Source organism: Podarcis cretensis (assembly GCF_951804945.1).
Source record: "Podarcis cretensis genome assembly, chromosome: 6".
NCBI classification, from domain to species: domain Eukaryota; kingdom Metazoa; phylum Chordata; class Lepidosauria; order Squamata; family Lacertidae; genus Podarcis; species Podarcis cretensis.
In genome coordinates, this window is record NC_137175.1 from 98,950,761 (window position 1) to 98,964,157 (window position 13,397).

The 13,397-nt window shown below is 39.8% G+C and overlaps 1 protein-coding gene across 1 annotated transcript in view; it reads right to left on the reverse strand.

The window, feature by feature from the left end:
* The window catches only part of DDR2 (discoidin domain receptor tyrosine kinase 2), a 63,213-nt gene that overhangs the window by 26,573 nt on the left and 23,243 nt on the right, over nt 1–13,397 (reverse strand). The window contains exons 5-7 of the mRNA XM_079981300.1: nt 12,569–12,716; nt 3,422–3,518; nt 1,606–1,789 (exon numbers count right to left, since the gene is read on the reverse strand). Coding sequence (XP_079837426.1) covers nt 1,606–1,789; nt 3,422–3,518; nt 12,569–12,716 — 429 coding nt within the window. The remainder of the gene's footprint in view (nt 1–1,605; nt 1,790–3,421; nt 3,519–12,568; nt 12,717–13,397) is intronic.

The following is a 13,397-nucleotide window of genomic DNA, read 5'->3' on the forward strand; positions in this document are numbered from 1 at the left end:
GGTTGCCACATTTTTTGAAAGCCCTGCTACATTAAACAGTAGAGAGAAACATAGAAAATTAACAGGAGAAGCAATCAAGTGTTATATAAATGTTATGAAATAAATAAGTAATAATACTCTCCCACTGTAACTGCATGCAAGGCAGCCACATTAAGCTTTTGCTCCTATGAACATATATTTGGGAGTAAGCTTCACTGAACTCAGTGCAGCTTCCCTTTGAGTAATCAAGCTATAAGATGCCACCTTCAGCAATTAATTGGTTGCCAGATCTTAGTGTATGACAAAATTTCAGAATTTTAGCCTTCTTATGGTCTCTAGGGTCTCAATTTCAGGACTGAGGTCCAGAATCACAGTGTGTGCACGCGCACATACTATTTTCTTCTTGACTGTTTTGCCACTTGTTCCACCCATTCTATCCATCAGGTTGCACCCTTGAGGTGCTAGGCAAAGCCAGGCTCTTCTCTCCTGATTTCTCCTGAATGGGATGCAGCTTGAAACTGTTGCTCTTAATCGACCCAAGCTCTCATCAATTTCAGTAGAATAAGGTATCAGTGGATTGTGTCCCATATCAGTTAGTGGAAGGGAAAGATAAGATTTGAATTTTCTGCATAAGGCACAAAATATAACACCTGTTTACCCTTTGCCAGTGCCACTCTTATGCACATCAACTGTCCCAGAAAAAAACAGCGCAACCTGATTTCTCTCGTGAGAGGACAGCAGCCCAAATGGCCACTGTGAGCTCACATTATTTCAGTACACTCTCACCGTGAAAAAGTGCTTTTTTCAGGGGAAATATTGTGCAGCGCCCCAAAACACATGTTTTGGGGCACCATGCCCCCAACAAGTGCTGGGGGGGGCTGAGAACTTGTATGGGTAACATGACTTGCACAGGATTGCAGCCCCAGAAGATGGCGTCTGAGTTTTGGATCCCTTTGTATCGCAGAGTCTGCACTCTTCCCTGCCAACCAAATGTGTCAGATTTCAAAATGGCTGTCATCAACACAGGTCAAATGAATACACAGACCCCTTTTTTAAGGTAGGGGATTTGGACTTTGGCACACATATTTAGTACAAAGGCCCATGTGCAATTGTTTATCATAATAGTAACTCAAGTGTGTAGGCCAAAAGTTTATTTATTTATTTAAACCATTTATATATCACTTAACTATCAGTCTCAGAAATACAATACAGAAAAGATAAAAATAGGTTAAAACTATAAAATCAGACTTCAGCTGGAAAAACAGTTTTGGAAGGTGTTGGAAGCTCAACATCTCTGACCTCTGCTGGAAGTGAGTCCCATAAAATTGGGTCCCTCAAGACCTCAGTGGTAAGGGGCTTGTAAATTAATATAAGAATCTTGAACTTGGTCCTGCAGCACATAGGAAGCCAGTGCAAGCTTTTGAGCATCCAAATTGTCTGTTTGCACTGGTCTGCCCCAGTCAACAGTCAAGCTGAACCTTTTTGCACCAGCTGGAGCCTTCAGACCTGAGGTTTGAAATGTGGGGTTGGACAGCAGGAAAAGGATCCCTACACACCTTCTATAAATTGCGCTCTGCTGCCAGTCTAAAGAAAACATGGGAGCCCGCATTGAATTTAGCAACTAACCTTCATGGTGGTGAAGTTTCTGATCCGGTCAAATTCGAAGACAATTTCCACATAGCCGTTGGTGGTGCTCTCATTGCGCCAGCCAACATAGTCATAACCAGGCCATACATGGTATTCGTGGGTTTGGCTAAAATCGTCCAGGCCTGAAACCCCGTCTGTCAGCTGGCCTAGTCCTTCCGTCATGCTAGTGAGTGGCAGGTTAAAAGAGGGGAGGGGGGTAGAACACAGTTAATCCCAACCTTTTCCTTCTAAATATCAGCAAGATGGTCCTGGCTCAAACAGGAGGGCAAAGGAGACAGATGGTGGCCTCCTGTACCATTTAATGGATGGATAAATTTTGGAACTGGCAGCTGGAAACTCAGTTGAAAGTCCAATTTAGCCCCGGGGATAGGCAAATTCTCACGTTAGTTTTTGATACAGTAAATTCCTCTCACGTGATGCAATGTAAAGCATGTTTGTACATGCCCTGATGATCCCCAAATCATCATGAGAGTTTTTTGTGAGGCACAGGGGGCTTCCGGGAAGTTCCAAAAGTCCCAGGTTACACAAGGAAGGAATCTTGTAGTTCTCTAGAAATCTAGTTACAGTATGGGTAGCCAACGTGGTGCTCTCCAGCTGTCATGGACTACTACAACTTCCATCATCCCTGGTCATGCTGGCCATCTGAGGGGCACCATGTTGGCTACCCCTGAGCTATGGTGTCTTTGCTGGATCATTTCCATGTGATAACTTGCTTTGTGGAATAGTCCCCCATACAGGAAAAAGAAAACGAAGTTACTGGAACAGTTCCTTCAGTTCTAGAAAATGCTTGTGGACTTTAATGCAGTCACTTGTGAATTTGTCCACATGGGAATCCCAAACTCATTCAGGCAAGTCACGTGAGACAAAGTGGCCTGCATGCCATGAAGGCTTTGCTGTTTACCTGTTCAAATACCATAGTAAAAGCTAGTGAAACAATTAATTTTGCAGAAAGGTCACTTGCTCCACAAAAATGTGATGGGTAGACATCGCACAAGGAATTTATCACATGAAAAATGAGCATGAATTCTGTCTCTGGTTGAACTTGGAGGTTGAGGATAATTATAATTTTGTTTGTTTGTTTGTTTATACCTACCTACCTACCTACCTACCTATATACCCTGCCCATCTGACTGGGTTGTCATGTGACCATGAGAAAGTATAAAGGTACAGAAAGAGATCTGACAACCTTCTGAGGGCTATTTGAAGGGTTGAGCACTGTGAGAAAGGGATGGTGGACTAAATGGGCCACTGGTCTGATGCAGCAGAGTTGTTCTCATGTTCTTATGTTCAAATTCCCCAAATAGCAGGAAAATAGAGCAGATTCTTGAAAAATAATCACTTTTGACTTAGTTTGTGCCACTGGTTTAGGTTGGATACAAAACTTGGGGGCAGGTTGTTGCACTGGATGCACACATGCACTTTAAATTATATAGTACACCACAAGGAAGAAACTGGATGGAGAACCAAAAATTATATTAAAAAAAGAGTTACACTGTCCTTTTTTTTCATGGGGTACTCAAGGGAACACAGTACCGGAACCTCTTTTTTTGTTTGTTAAAAAATGTGACACTTATTGTAACAACTTTATGGTGAGTACCAGCACCTATTTTTCTAGAAAAAAGGCACTGGTTACTCTTCACAATTTATCTTTAAATGTGAAACTATTGTTATGTTTCTTAACTCAATGAGATTGACTGTTCCCTTTACTCTGAAATATTAACTTGGCTGAAGGCTTCCCTCTCTTCCTTCCACCCACCATGCACCTTTCCCAGTTGCATGATACTCAGGAACCCACCTGTACCCGTCGTAGATTGAATCGTTCAGGTAAATCACGGTGCCACCAGGTAGAGCCAGCTGCTGCCCTGCAGGAGCACTGTATGAAACCAGCCCATCTGTAAAGGGATGGAACAGGGGTTACTCTTGCACTGCTGCTGCTGCTAGTGAGAACATCGGTCTGAAAAGAACTCCACAAACACAGAGCTTGGAGGCTGGGAACAGATAAGCTAAATGGGAAGAAAGTCTGGCTGAGGTCTAGGCTGCTTCCAAGTGGAATCATTCGCACACCTGCAAATTTAGGTTGTGCAGGTAGTGGATTTGGCACGCTTGAGCAACAAAATTGCTTTTTTAAAAAAGCACTTACTCACCATGTAATATTTCGAAAATCTCTAAGTGGTGTAGAGATTTTTAAAAAATGAGTTTTTGTGGGAAGGAAAATGATGGGGTAATGCCCTTGAAAGTGTGGGATAACACTTTCCTGCAAACAAATCAGAATAAATGCGCAATAAACAGCCCTCTGAACCACGCCTTCCTGCAGTTCAGGTACTCTTGTACTCAGGTACAAAGAGGACTCCGATCTCTTTGAAGCTAAAACAAGATAATACTGCAGAGATTAATTAATTTAAAGAAAGTACTTCCTGTGATCCTAATTGCTCCTCTGTGGTGCCTTTAAGCTCCATAACACGCACAGACATTTCCCCTTACTTTTTTAGGAGGAAAAAAGTGAGTGTTGTGGTGCAAAAAATACGGTATTTCTTTACCCCTGATAAAGTTCCTAGCTCCTTATTTGCACAAAAGTTTGAAACAGATCTGAGTCAGTAAGCCTGATCAGGAACTACAGTTAATATACCTCTGCACCTCAAAATAAGTTATAAATATCTAGTCCATATAGTATAACTGCATGATTGAAGGAGTGTCCCCTTCAAAATTCGCAATAAATCTCTGTTCCAAACCTTTGTGCAAATAAGTAACTGGGAGCTAGCAACTAAGGCCTCATCCAGACTTCCTTTTATGCTGTGCTTTCTAGGCACAGGTCCAGGCTTTAAAGCTCAATGTCTGAACAGAATTGTTTGTTTGTTGTTTTGCCCCAGCACTTTCCCTTGGAAACCCCGTGTTTTACCACTGAATTGGAGCAAATGTCAGGGAGAGTCAGAGCAATGTTCGATTTCTGTTTGATTTTTTTTTTTTTATAATGATTTTTATTAATTTTCCACACATAAAATAAGGAACAATGTAACACAGTATAACTTCATAATCATCGGTTCATAGCCTTTTTTTCTTTGACTTCCCCATACCTCCCTATCCCTGCATCCTTGTTTAAAATTCTTTAGCAACCCTTAAGTCCATTGTCTTAGTTCTTTTTCATAAATATTTCTTAAATTTTTTTGTTTACTGCTGCAATTCTTTACTTCTTACCCCCTGACATCTTAACATTCCTCGATTTTACAATTATTTTTAAGATATATCTTGAAATTCTTCCAGTCCTCTTCCACTGTCTCTTTCCCCTGGTCCCGGATTCTGCCCGTCATCTCAGCCAGTCCCATAAAGTCAATCACCTTTGTTTGCCATTCTTCCAGAGTAGGTAGTTCTTGCGTCTTCCAATACTTTGCCAGTAAAATTCTTGCTGCTGTAGTGGCGTACATAAAGAATGTCCTATCCTTTCTTAACACCACTTGGCCCACCATACCCAAGAGGAAAGCCTCTGGTTTCTTAGGAAAAGTCCACTTAAGGACCTTCTTAATTTCATTATAGATCATTTCCCAGAAAGCTTTAACCTTTGGGCAGGTCCACCAAAGGTGGTAGAAAGTGCCTTCAGTCTCATTACATTTCCAACACTTATTATTAGGCAAATGATAAATTTTTGCAAGCTTGACTGGGGTCATGTACCACCGGTAGATCATTTTCATAATATTTTCTTTTAAAGCATTACATGCAGTAAATTTAATACCGGTGGTCCATAACTGTTCCCAGTCAGCAAACATAATATCATGACCTATGTCTTGTGCCCATTTAATCATAGCTGATTTCACCGTTTCATCCTGTGTATTCCATTTTAACAGCAAGTTATACATTCTTGATAAATTCTTAGTATTGGGTTCCAACAATTCTGTTTCTAATTTTGACTTCTCTTTCTGAAATCCTATTTTCCTGTCCTGTTTAAACGTCTCATTTATCTGATGATAATGCAACCAGTCTCGAACCTTAGGTTTTAATTTCTCATAACTCTGAAGTTTCACCCTTTCACCATCATATTCTATAATCTCATGATATTTTGGCCATTTAGAATCCATATTAAGCTTTTTTACTTCCCTAGCTTCCATTGGTGACACCCACCTAGGGGTTTTGCTTTCCAACAAATCTTTGTATCTAATCCAAACGTTATACAATGCTTTCCTTACAATATGGTTTTTAAAACTTTTATACACCTTTACCTTGTCGTACCATAAATATGCATGCCAACCAAAACTATTGTCATACCCTTCCAGATCCAAAATGTCAGTATTCTCAAGAAGTAGCCAGTGTTTCAACCAGCAAAAAGCTGCTGATTCATAGTAGAGTCTTAAGTCCGGCAGGGCAAACCCCCCTCTATCCTTTGCATCAGTTAAAATCTTAAATTTAATTCTGGGCTTTTTGCCCTGCCAGACAAATTTTGATATATCTTTCTGCCACTTCTTGAAACAATCCATCTTGTCCACAATCTGCAGCGTCTGGAATAAAAACAGCATTCTAGGCAATACATTCATCTTAATAGTAGCGATTCGGCCTAACAAGGAAAGTTTCAACCTTGACCATATTTCCAGATCCTTTTTAACTTCTGACCAACATTTTTCATAATTATCCTTAAATAAATTCACATTCTTAGATGTTAAGTTTACCCCTAGGTATTTTACCCTTTTTGTTATTTCCAAGCCTGTTTCATTCTGAAAACTCTCTCTTTCTTCCATTGTTAAATTTTTTTCCAATACTTTCGTTTTTTGTCTGTTCAATTTAAAACCTGCTACTCGACCAAATATTTCAATTAGTTCTAAAACTCTTTTAGTACTAGTGTCTGGCTGTTGCAAGGTCAATACTAAATCATCTGCAAATGCTCTTAATTTATAATGTCTAACTCCGACCTGAACTCCTTTAACCAACTGGTCCTTTCTGATCATGTTTAACAAAACCTCCAGGACTGATATAAAAAGTAAAGGGGATATTGGGCAACCTTGTCGTGTACCTTTTTCTATAGGTATTTCTTCTGTTACCACGTTATTTACAATTAATTTGGCTTTTTGTTGAGAATATATTGCACCTATACCGTTTTCAAAACCTTGACCTACCCCCATCCCTTGGAGATTCTTTTTCATAAAAGTCCAACAAATGTTGTCAAAGGCTTTCTCCGCATCCACAAAAATCAAAACTGCTTTCCTATTAATGTCAACGTCCAGCAGCTCCAAAATGTCTATAATGTTCCTCACATTGTCTGACATATGTCTACCTGGGAGAAAGCCTGTTTGGTCCTTATGAATCTCTTCTGCCAACACTCTTTTCAATCTTTTTGCCAAAATGTCTGCAAAAATTTTGTAATCCACATTGAGTAAAGATATAGGGCGGTAGTTTTTAACTTGGTTCTTCTCAGTCTCTGTTTTCGGTATAAGTGAGATGAAAGCCTCTTTCCACGATTCAGGTGCCTTTTTCCCCTTCAAAATTTCATTGCAAACTTCCTTCAATGGTTGTAACAGCCATTCTTTCAGCATTTTGTAATATTTGGCCGTCAGGCCATCTGGTCCTGGTGATTTTCCCAGTTTCATATTTTGAATGGCACCCTCTATTTCTTGTTCTGTTATTTCCTCGTTTAAGATCCTTTTACTTTGTTCTGAGATTTTTGGTAAACCGTATTTTCTGATGAATTCTTCTATTTCTTGCTCGTTGGTTGGCCCTTGTGCATACAATTTCTTAAAAAAACTTTGAAAACAATTGTTGATCTCGTTGGGTTTGTGGATAATCTTTCCATCCATTTCTAAACTTGTTACCGTATTCATTTTCTGCCTTTTTTTCAATTGCCATGACAGAAGTTTCCCACATTTATCCGCTGATTCAAAAGTTTTTTGTCTCATTTGCTTTATCTTCCATTCTATTTGTTGATTCATGAGTTCCATATATTGCATCTGATGAAATTTTATTTCTCTCAAAATCTCATGAGACTTTGGTTTGGACCTCAACTTCTTCTCTCCTTCTTTTATTTTTTCTAAAATTTTTTCCTTCTTTTCATTTTGTTGCTTCCTTTTAATAGAATTTTGTTGAATTAGGAAACCTCGCATCACGGCTTTGCTTGCGTCCCAAATTATTCTTTTTTCCACATCTGTTTTCCTGTTGATCTCAAAGTAATCTTTTAATGTTTTAAGGGCCTTCTTGTGGATCTCTTCGTCCTTAAATAGGGTGTCATTCATTCTCCATCTAAAGGAACCAGTAGTTGTTAGTTTCATCTCCATCTTGACCGCGTTGTGGTCGGAGCACGTTTTTGGGCAGATTTCTACTTTTTTTGTTCTTGACGCCAGACTGCTAGAAATCCAAATTTGGTCTATTCTTGTCCATGTCATTTTTGCTTCTGAGAAGAAAGTTCCCTCTCTCTCTAAAGGATTCTTTGTTCTCCAAATGTCAATCAAGTCCATTGTTTCAGTCATTTCAAAAAAGATCCTTGGTAGTCTCCCTTCTTTCGAAATCACTTGTCTCTGTGCTTTATCCATGTTTGTTGAGACAACTCCGTTCATATCTCCCATCATTAGGATTTTATAATCTAAAAAGTCAACTAATGTCTCATGCAACTTCCTAAAGAATTCAGCCTTCCCTTCATTTGGGGCATAAACTCCCACAATTAATATCTTTTCTCCTTGAATTTGTATTTCAATTGCCAGGTATCTTCCTTGTTCATCTTTAAATATCAATTTTGGAGCCAACTTTTCCTTTGCATAGATCACCACACCTCTTTTCTTTACTTTGTCTGATGAGATGAATTCTTGACCGAGTCTCTTATTTATTAATAATTTCCTGTGTATCCTGGCAATATGGGTTTCTTGCAAACATATTATGTCTAATTGTTCTTTCTTCAAAATGTGAAAAACCTGTCTTCTTTTCCGAGGAAGGTTCAATCCATTACAGTTCCAACTAAGGAGTTGCAGAGACATTTTGTATTTAGGTAGCTGTTCCTCCAACTGCTCCAAGCTTCTGCTCTTCCTCCGATGGTGGTAATGAAAGTCCAAATGACAAATTTGCTATATCGGGTGGTTCCCTCTCCTCCACGGTTCCTTTCTGCAAATCCTCCAGATACTTCTCTAGAAATAGTTCTTTGTCCTGAATTGTTTTTATTTTAATCTTCCTTCCATTGAAGTTAAAGGACAATCCTTGTGGAAATTCCCATCTGAATGGTATAGTGTTTTTCTTCAGCAGGTCTACTAAACTCTTGTAATATGTTCTCACCTCTAAAATGTATTTAGGAATGTCCTTAAAAATCTGTATCTGACAATTTTGGATCACCAGTGCCTTTTGGTAATGCAAATTCAATATTCTATCTCTTTCTTCTTTTGATCTCAATGTAATTAGGCAGTCCCTTGGTTTTTTGTCCTGCCTTCTACCCAGTCGAAAGGCTGATATTATCTCAAGTTCCTCATCTTCCTCCCATTCCTCCCGCCAAAAAGTTATGATGTTCTCTGTGAGAAATTTCACAAGGTTGTCCCCTTCCACTTCAGGCACCAATCTAAATTTTAAATTCTTCTCTTTACGTTGAAGTTCCAGTAAGGAGAGGGCTGCATCATGCTCATTCACTTTTTTAATAATAGGCCCAAATTTTTCCCTTGTCTCTTCAGCTGTTATTTTTGCACTTTCTGCAATCTTTCGTGTTTCTGAATTTTCCTGAATTAATCTATTTATAGAATCTGTGTTCGATGCGACACTAGCCGTATTCACATCCAACCTTGTTGTCAACTCTGTTAATTTTTTAGAATTCTCTGTCGAAAGTTTTGTCAATGCTTCCAGGGATTGATTTATTTTAAGTAGAGCCTGAGTCATAGGATCCATAGAAGCTGGTGTTTTTTCCTGCACAGCTGCAGTTCCTGATATAGAGGCCCTTTTCTTGTGAGATTGTTTTGCTTTCTGCCTTGTTACTATCTCTTCTGTAGGGGCACTCATATCCTCAAGGTCGTTTTCACAGAGTTGATTCCCAAGTGGAAAATCCCACTGTTACTTTTTCAAGTGCAACAGTTTCAGATAGAACCCTCTAGAGGGAGCATTCAATTGTATCCAAATGGCAAAGATGGAAAAACAACAAAGAAGCAAGGGAGTGTAACAGTAGCCAAAAGTTTCCAATGTCCAAATTGTAAAGTCTCTATTTTTCTATGTGGCCAAAATGCAGCAAAGTACATCTAAGGTCCGATAACTTTTTTGCAAACAAGTCCCCACTTCTCAAAGTTTGACAGTCCACGTCCCAGGTGTCTTGTTTGGGCAGCCCGACCCCAGGGGATTTGGCAATGGAAGGTCTTAATTTTCCATTAATTTTCCAGCAGATTAACAACGTTCCAATCCCTTCCCCCCTTCTCCTGCCAGTCTGGGGGGAGGTTTTAAGTCCGATGTCAGTTTGACAGCTTAAAAAAATTAGAAAAGTTCCCTTTAAGTGCAGCTTGATTTTCGTTGCTTTATTCCTTCTGCAGTTCCGGGGAGGCAGACTTCCTTAATTTTTGCCTTTCCCGTTTTCAGCCAATTTTATTTTTTAAAAGTCCCGTTACTTTTCCAATCTTACTCACGGGTGTTGTGGTCAAATTCCAATTGCAGGAAGGAATCGGCGCTCTCCGCTCATGGCGACGCGGCTTCACTCCGCTAGCTGGGTGACGACTCTCAGCACCGCGCTTACCCCGATGCCGCTCAGAAGCCTTTAAAAAGGCTCCCTCACAGTACCGGGGGGCGCAAAGGGTGCCCACCGAATCTCCTTTGTTCACAGGCTCCGCGCCTGTGATTTTAGGGGTCCCCCGCTTGCCGTAGCGGGTGAGACCCGAACTAACGGAGCAGTCCTGCCTCGGAGCTCGAGGCTCGGACCGCCATTAAGCGCTGGCGCCGACCGGAAGTCGTCTCGATTTCTGTTTGAATCCAAGGCTGCAACTATGCAAGAAACAAGATCCTTTTGGTGTTTTAAATCTGTGAGCCCTTCCATCTTGGGCTCAGGTTGTTTATGTGTGTAAATAAACCATATATCCTGAAGACCCCATAGTCTCCACTGTACCTCATTTCCAAAAGGAAACATCAACTCTGATAAACACCTGGAACCCCTGGAATCTCTCACTGCTCAGAGATTGGGGGGGGCATGTTTCTGCGTACTATTAAGGGGTGATTGTGTATTCTCTCTCTGTAATTCCACCCCCCCAACATGTACAGGGGAAAATACTGACCTACCTTACAGGGTTGCTTTCAGATTGCAAAATAATGGATACCAAGCACTTCAAACACTCAAATGAGCTTTAGAAATGCTGTACTGTATTTATCATTTTTAAGACAATTCTATCTTTGCTTTCATATTTTATAACTATAACATTATTAATAAGTAGTTCTAATCAAGTATTATGATACAATTAAAAAGTAGTAAATGAAATTAAGAACAAAAAATAAATACATAAAGTTACCCATTCTAGCCCTTTAAATTAAACTGAATGCTTTTTTCCTTCAAGCATTAAATCTTCAATCAGTTTGGGAACAGCAGATTTTGCTTTCTGTCACTTAAATTGTCCTCTTCCTGTGACTTATTTCTGCACTTCACTGGACACTTTTCTAAACCACTGGATTTCTATGAATTTTTAAAGTTCCAGGAAACATTATACATTTGAAAGTGATACACATAAGTAAATTAGACGTATCACTGTGCAAAGGAATATGCTGCCAGTTGAGACATTTTTCCCTGACCAGTTCCACACTTGCCCCCACTTTCCCTCTCTAGTTTCCTCTTTGCTGCTCTCATTTCAGAGTAATGCGAACAAAAATGGCCACAATCTGTGACCAAGAACAGCCATAATCCAGCTAAGTACAGCCGTGAATGAGAGTTTTTCTGCAAGTTTGCATCTCAGCAGCTCAGTTTCAAAACTGTTTTTTAATCTAAGAAACTGGTTGTGGAACTAAAGGGACTTCCCCCTCCATGTCTGGTAGGAATACCCACAGGTTGCTTTATTCTGGGATGAAATTTATTAGGAGATATTAAAGATTATTAAAACACATATTCAAATTTATCCACAGTTATTCCTACTAAATGTGTAGACAGATACCATGAAGATGTTTTGCCAAAAGAACTTTTGGGTTCTGGCAGCTGCCAGCATCTCTATAGCACAGCAGTGACAATCATTTAAATATATGTGTATATCTTTATGGTAAAAATAATCTCTGGAATTTAGTTATTGCATAAAAAATAAAACCTAAGTCATAGGTCTCTAATGGACAGGAAGATCCGGCTCATTCCTATTCAGTTTGGTAGGATTTTATTTCATACAGTTTTGTTTCAGATGTACAGCTATCTCTCCCCATGCCATCGAGTGAAGTATGGTTGTTATTATTTTAAACTGGGTGTTATTATTTAATGTTTTTAGATTTTGTATGCCCTGCATTGAGTTCAATATATTATTGATTTTTTTGTTATTGTTCACTTGCCTCTGTGGTTCCATAATAATTTGAAAACATTTTCTTTTCTTTTTAAGAATCTGGCAAGCCATTTGTCCATGTTGTGGATGGGATACATCTGTTAGAACGGAAAAACCCCAGAACAGTTGGGTGCAGACACTAATTAGGAACACATTTGTCTAGATCACTGCCATTGTATGGAGGGTTAACCAAATATGTTATTTTTCCTTTAAAGCGCCATATTTACCTGTTCATTAGTAGTTTTATTTTCAAAAATGGGGGGGGGGAGGGGAATCGTTGGTGACATAACAGAGGCTAGCCAATCAACACTATGCACAGTTAGTTTCTGCTTCAACCTTGCAGAACTACTGCCCCCATTTCCCACAAGAGCTCAACTTTGGACAAAATGGTACATTTGGATGGAACACAGTGATGAAGCTTCTAGAATAGCCTCACTGCTCTACAAAAATTATATGTGCCTACAGTGTAAGTCACTCTGATAGGTCATAGTTCCAATGAATTGCTGTACTGTACTTACCTAGCCAGACACAACCATACAACTCCACCCTAAGACAGACATTCGTGGAATGGTCAGTCACAGGAATAAAGCGGATGAATCGACCAATGATGGGTGGCTCCAAGTCCTTCAGGACAATATCGTATGGATTGGTGTTTCCATCAAGCACCTGAGGGGGCAAAGGACATAAAATGACCAAGAACAAGGCTGCTGGGCGGCAGGCAGACAGGGAAGTGTTGCAGCCACAGGAATTGTACCACAGTTCTCCTTGAAATTTGCGTAGCTATTATTCTGATGGTGCCCTCTAGCAACTGAATATATAAGATTTTTCTATTTAGGCCAACTCAATTCTGCTATAAGTTTAATCAGGTGTTTAAACTGGTTGCATATTTGCTCTTTAGTAGCATGGCCTCTCCAATTCCTAGAGAACATTGGCAATTTATGTACGTTCTGCATCTTCACCCAAAACATAGATTCTTGGTAACATAAAAATTCAGCTGAAATTTTGTTCAGTTCAGGGAATTCTTTGGCCCTTGACTTAGTTCTGAGGACCAAAATGTGGCAAGAAGGTAAACAGCATTTCCATGCAATCTGGTTTCTGTCACAGTGTTCCATTGCACCAGTAGCAGTTGAGTCCTGCTGGCCCCATGACCCAGAAAGCTGTCTGTGGGCAAACACCAGCTCGCTCGACCTGAAATCAAGATGAGCGCCGCAACCCCATAGTTGCCTTTGATTGGACTTAACCGTCCAGGGGTCCTTCACCTTTACCTTTTTTTGTGTGTGGTGCACTTTGAGGCATGCATACACACATCTGTCTGTACGTGTATAATTCAACAAAGTTGCCTGCATT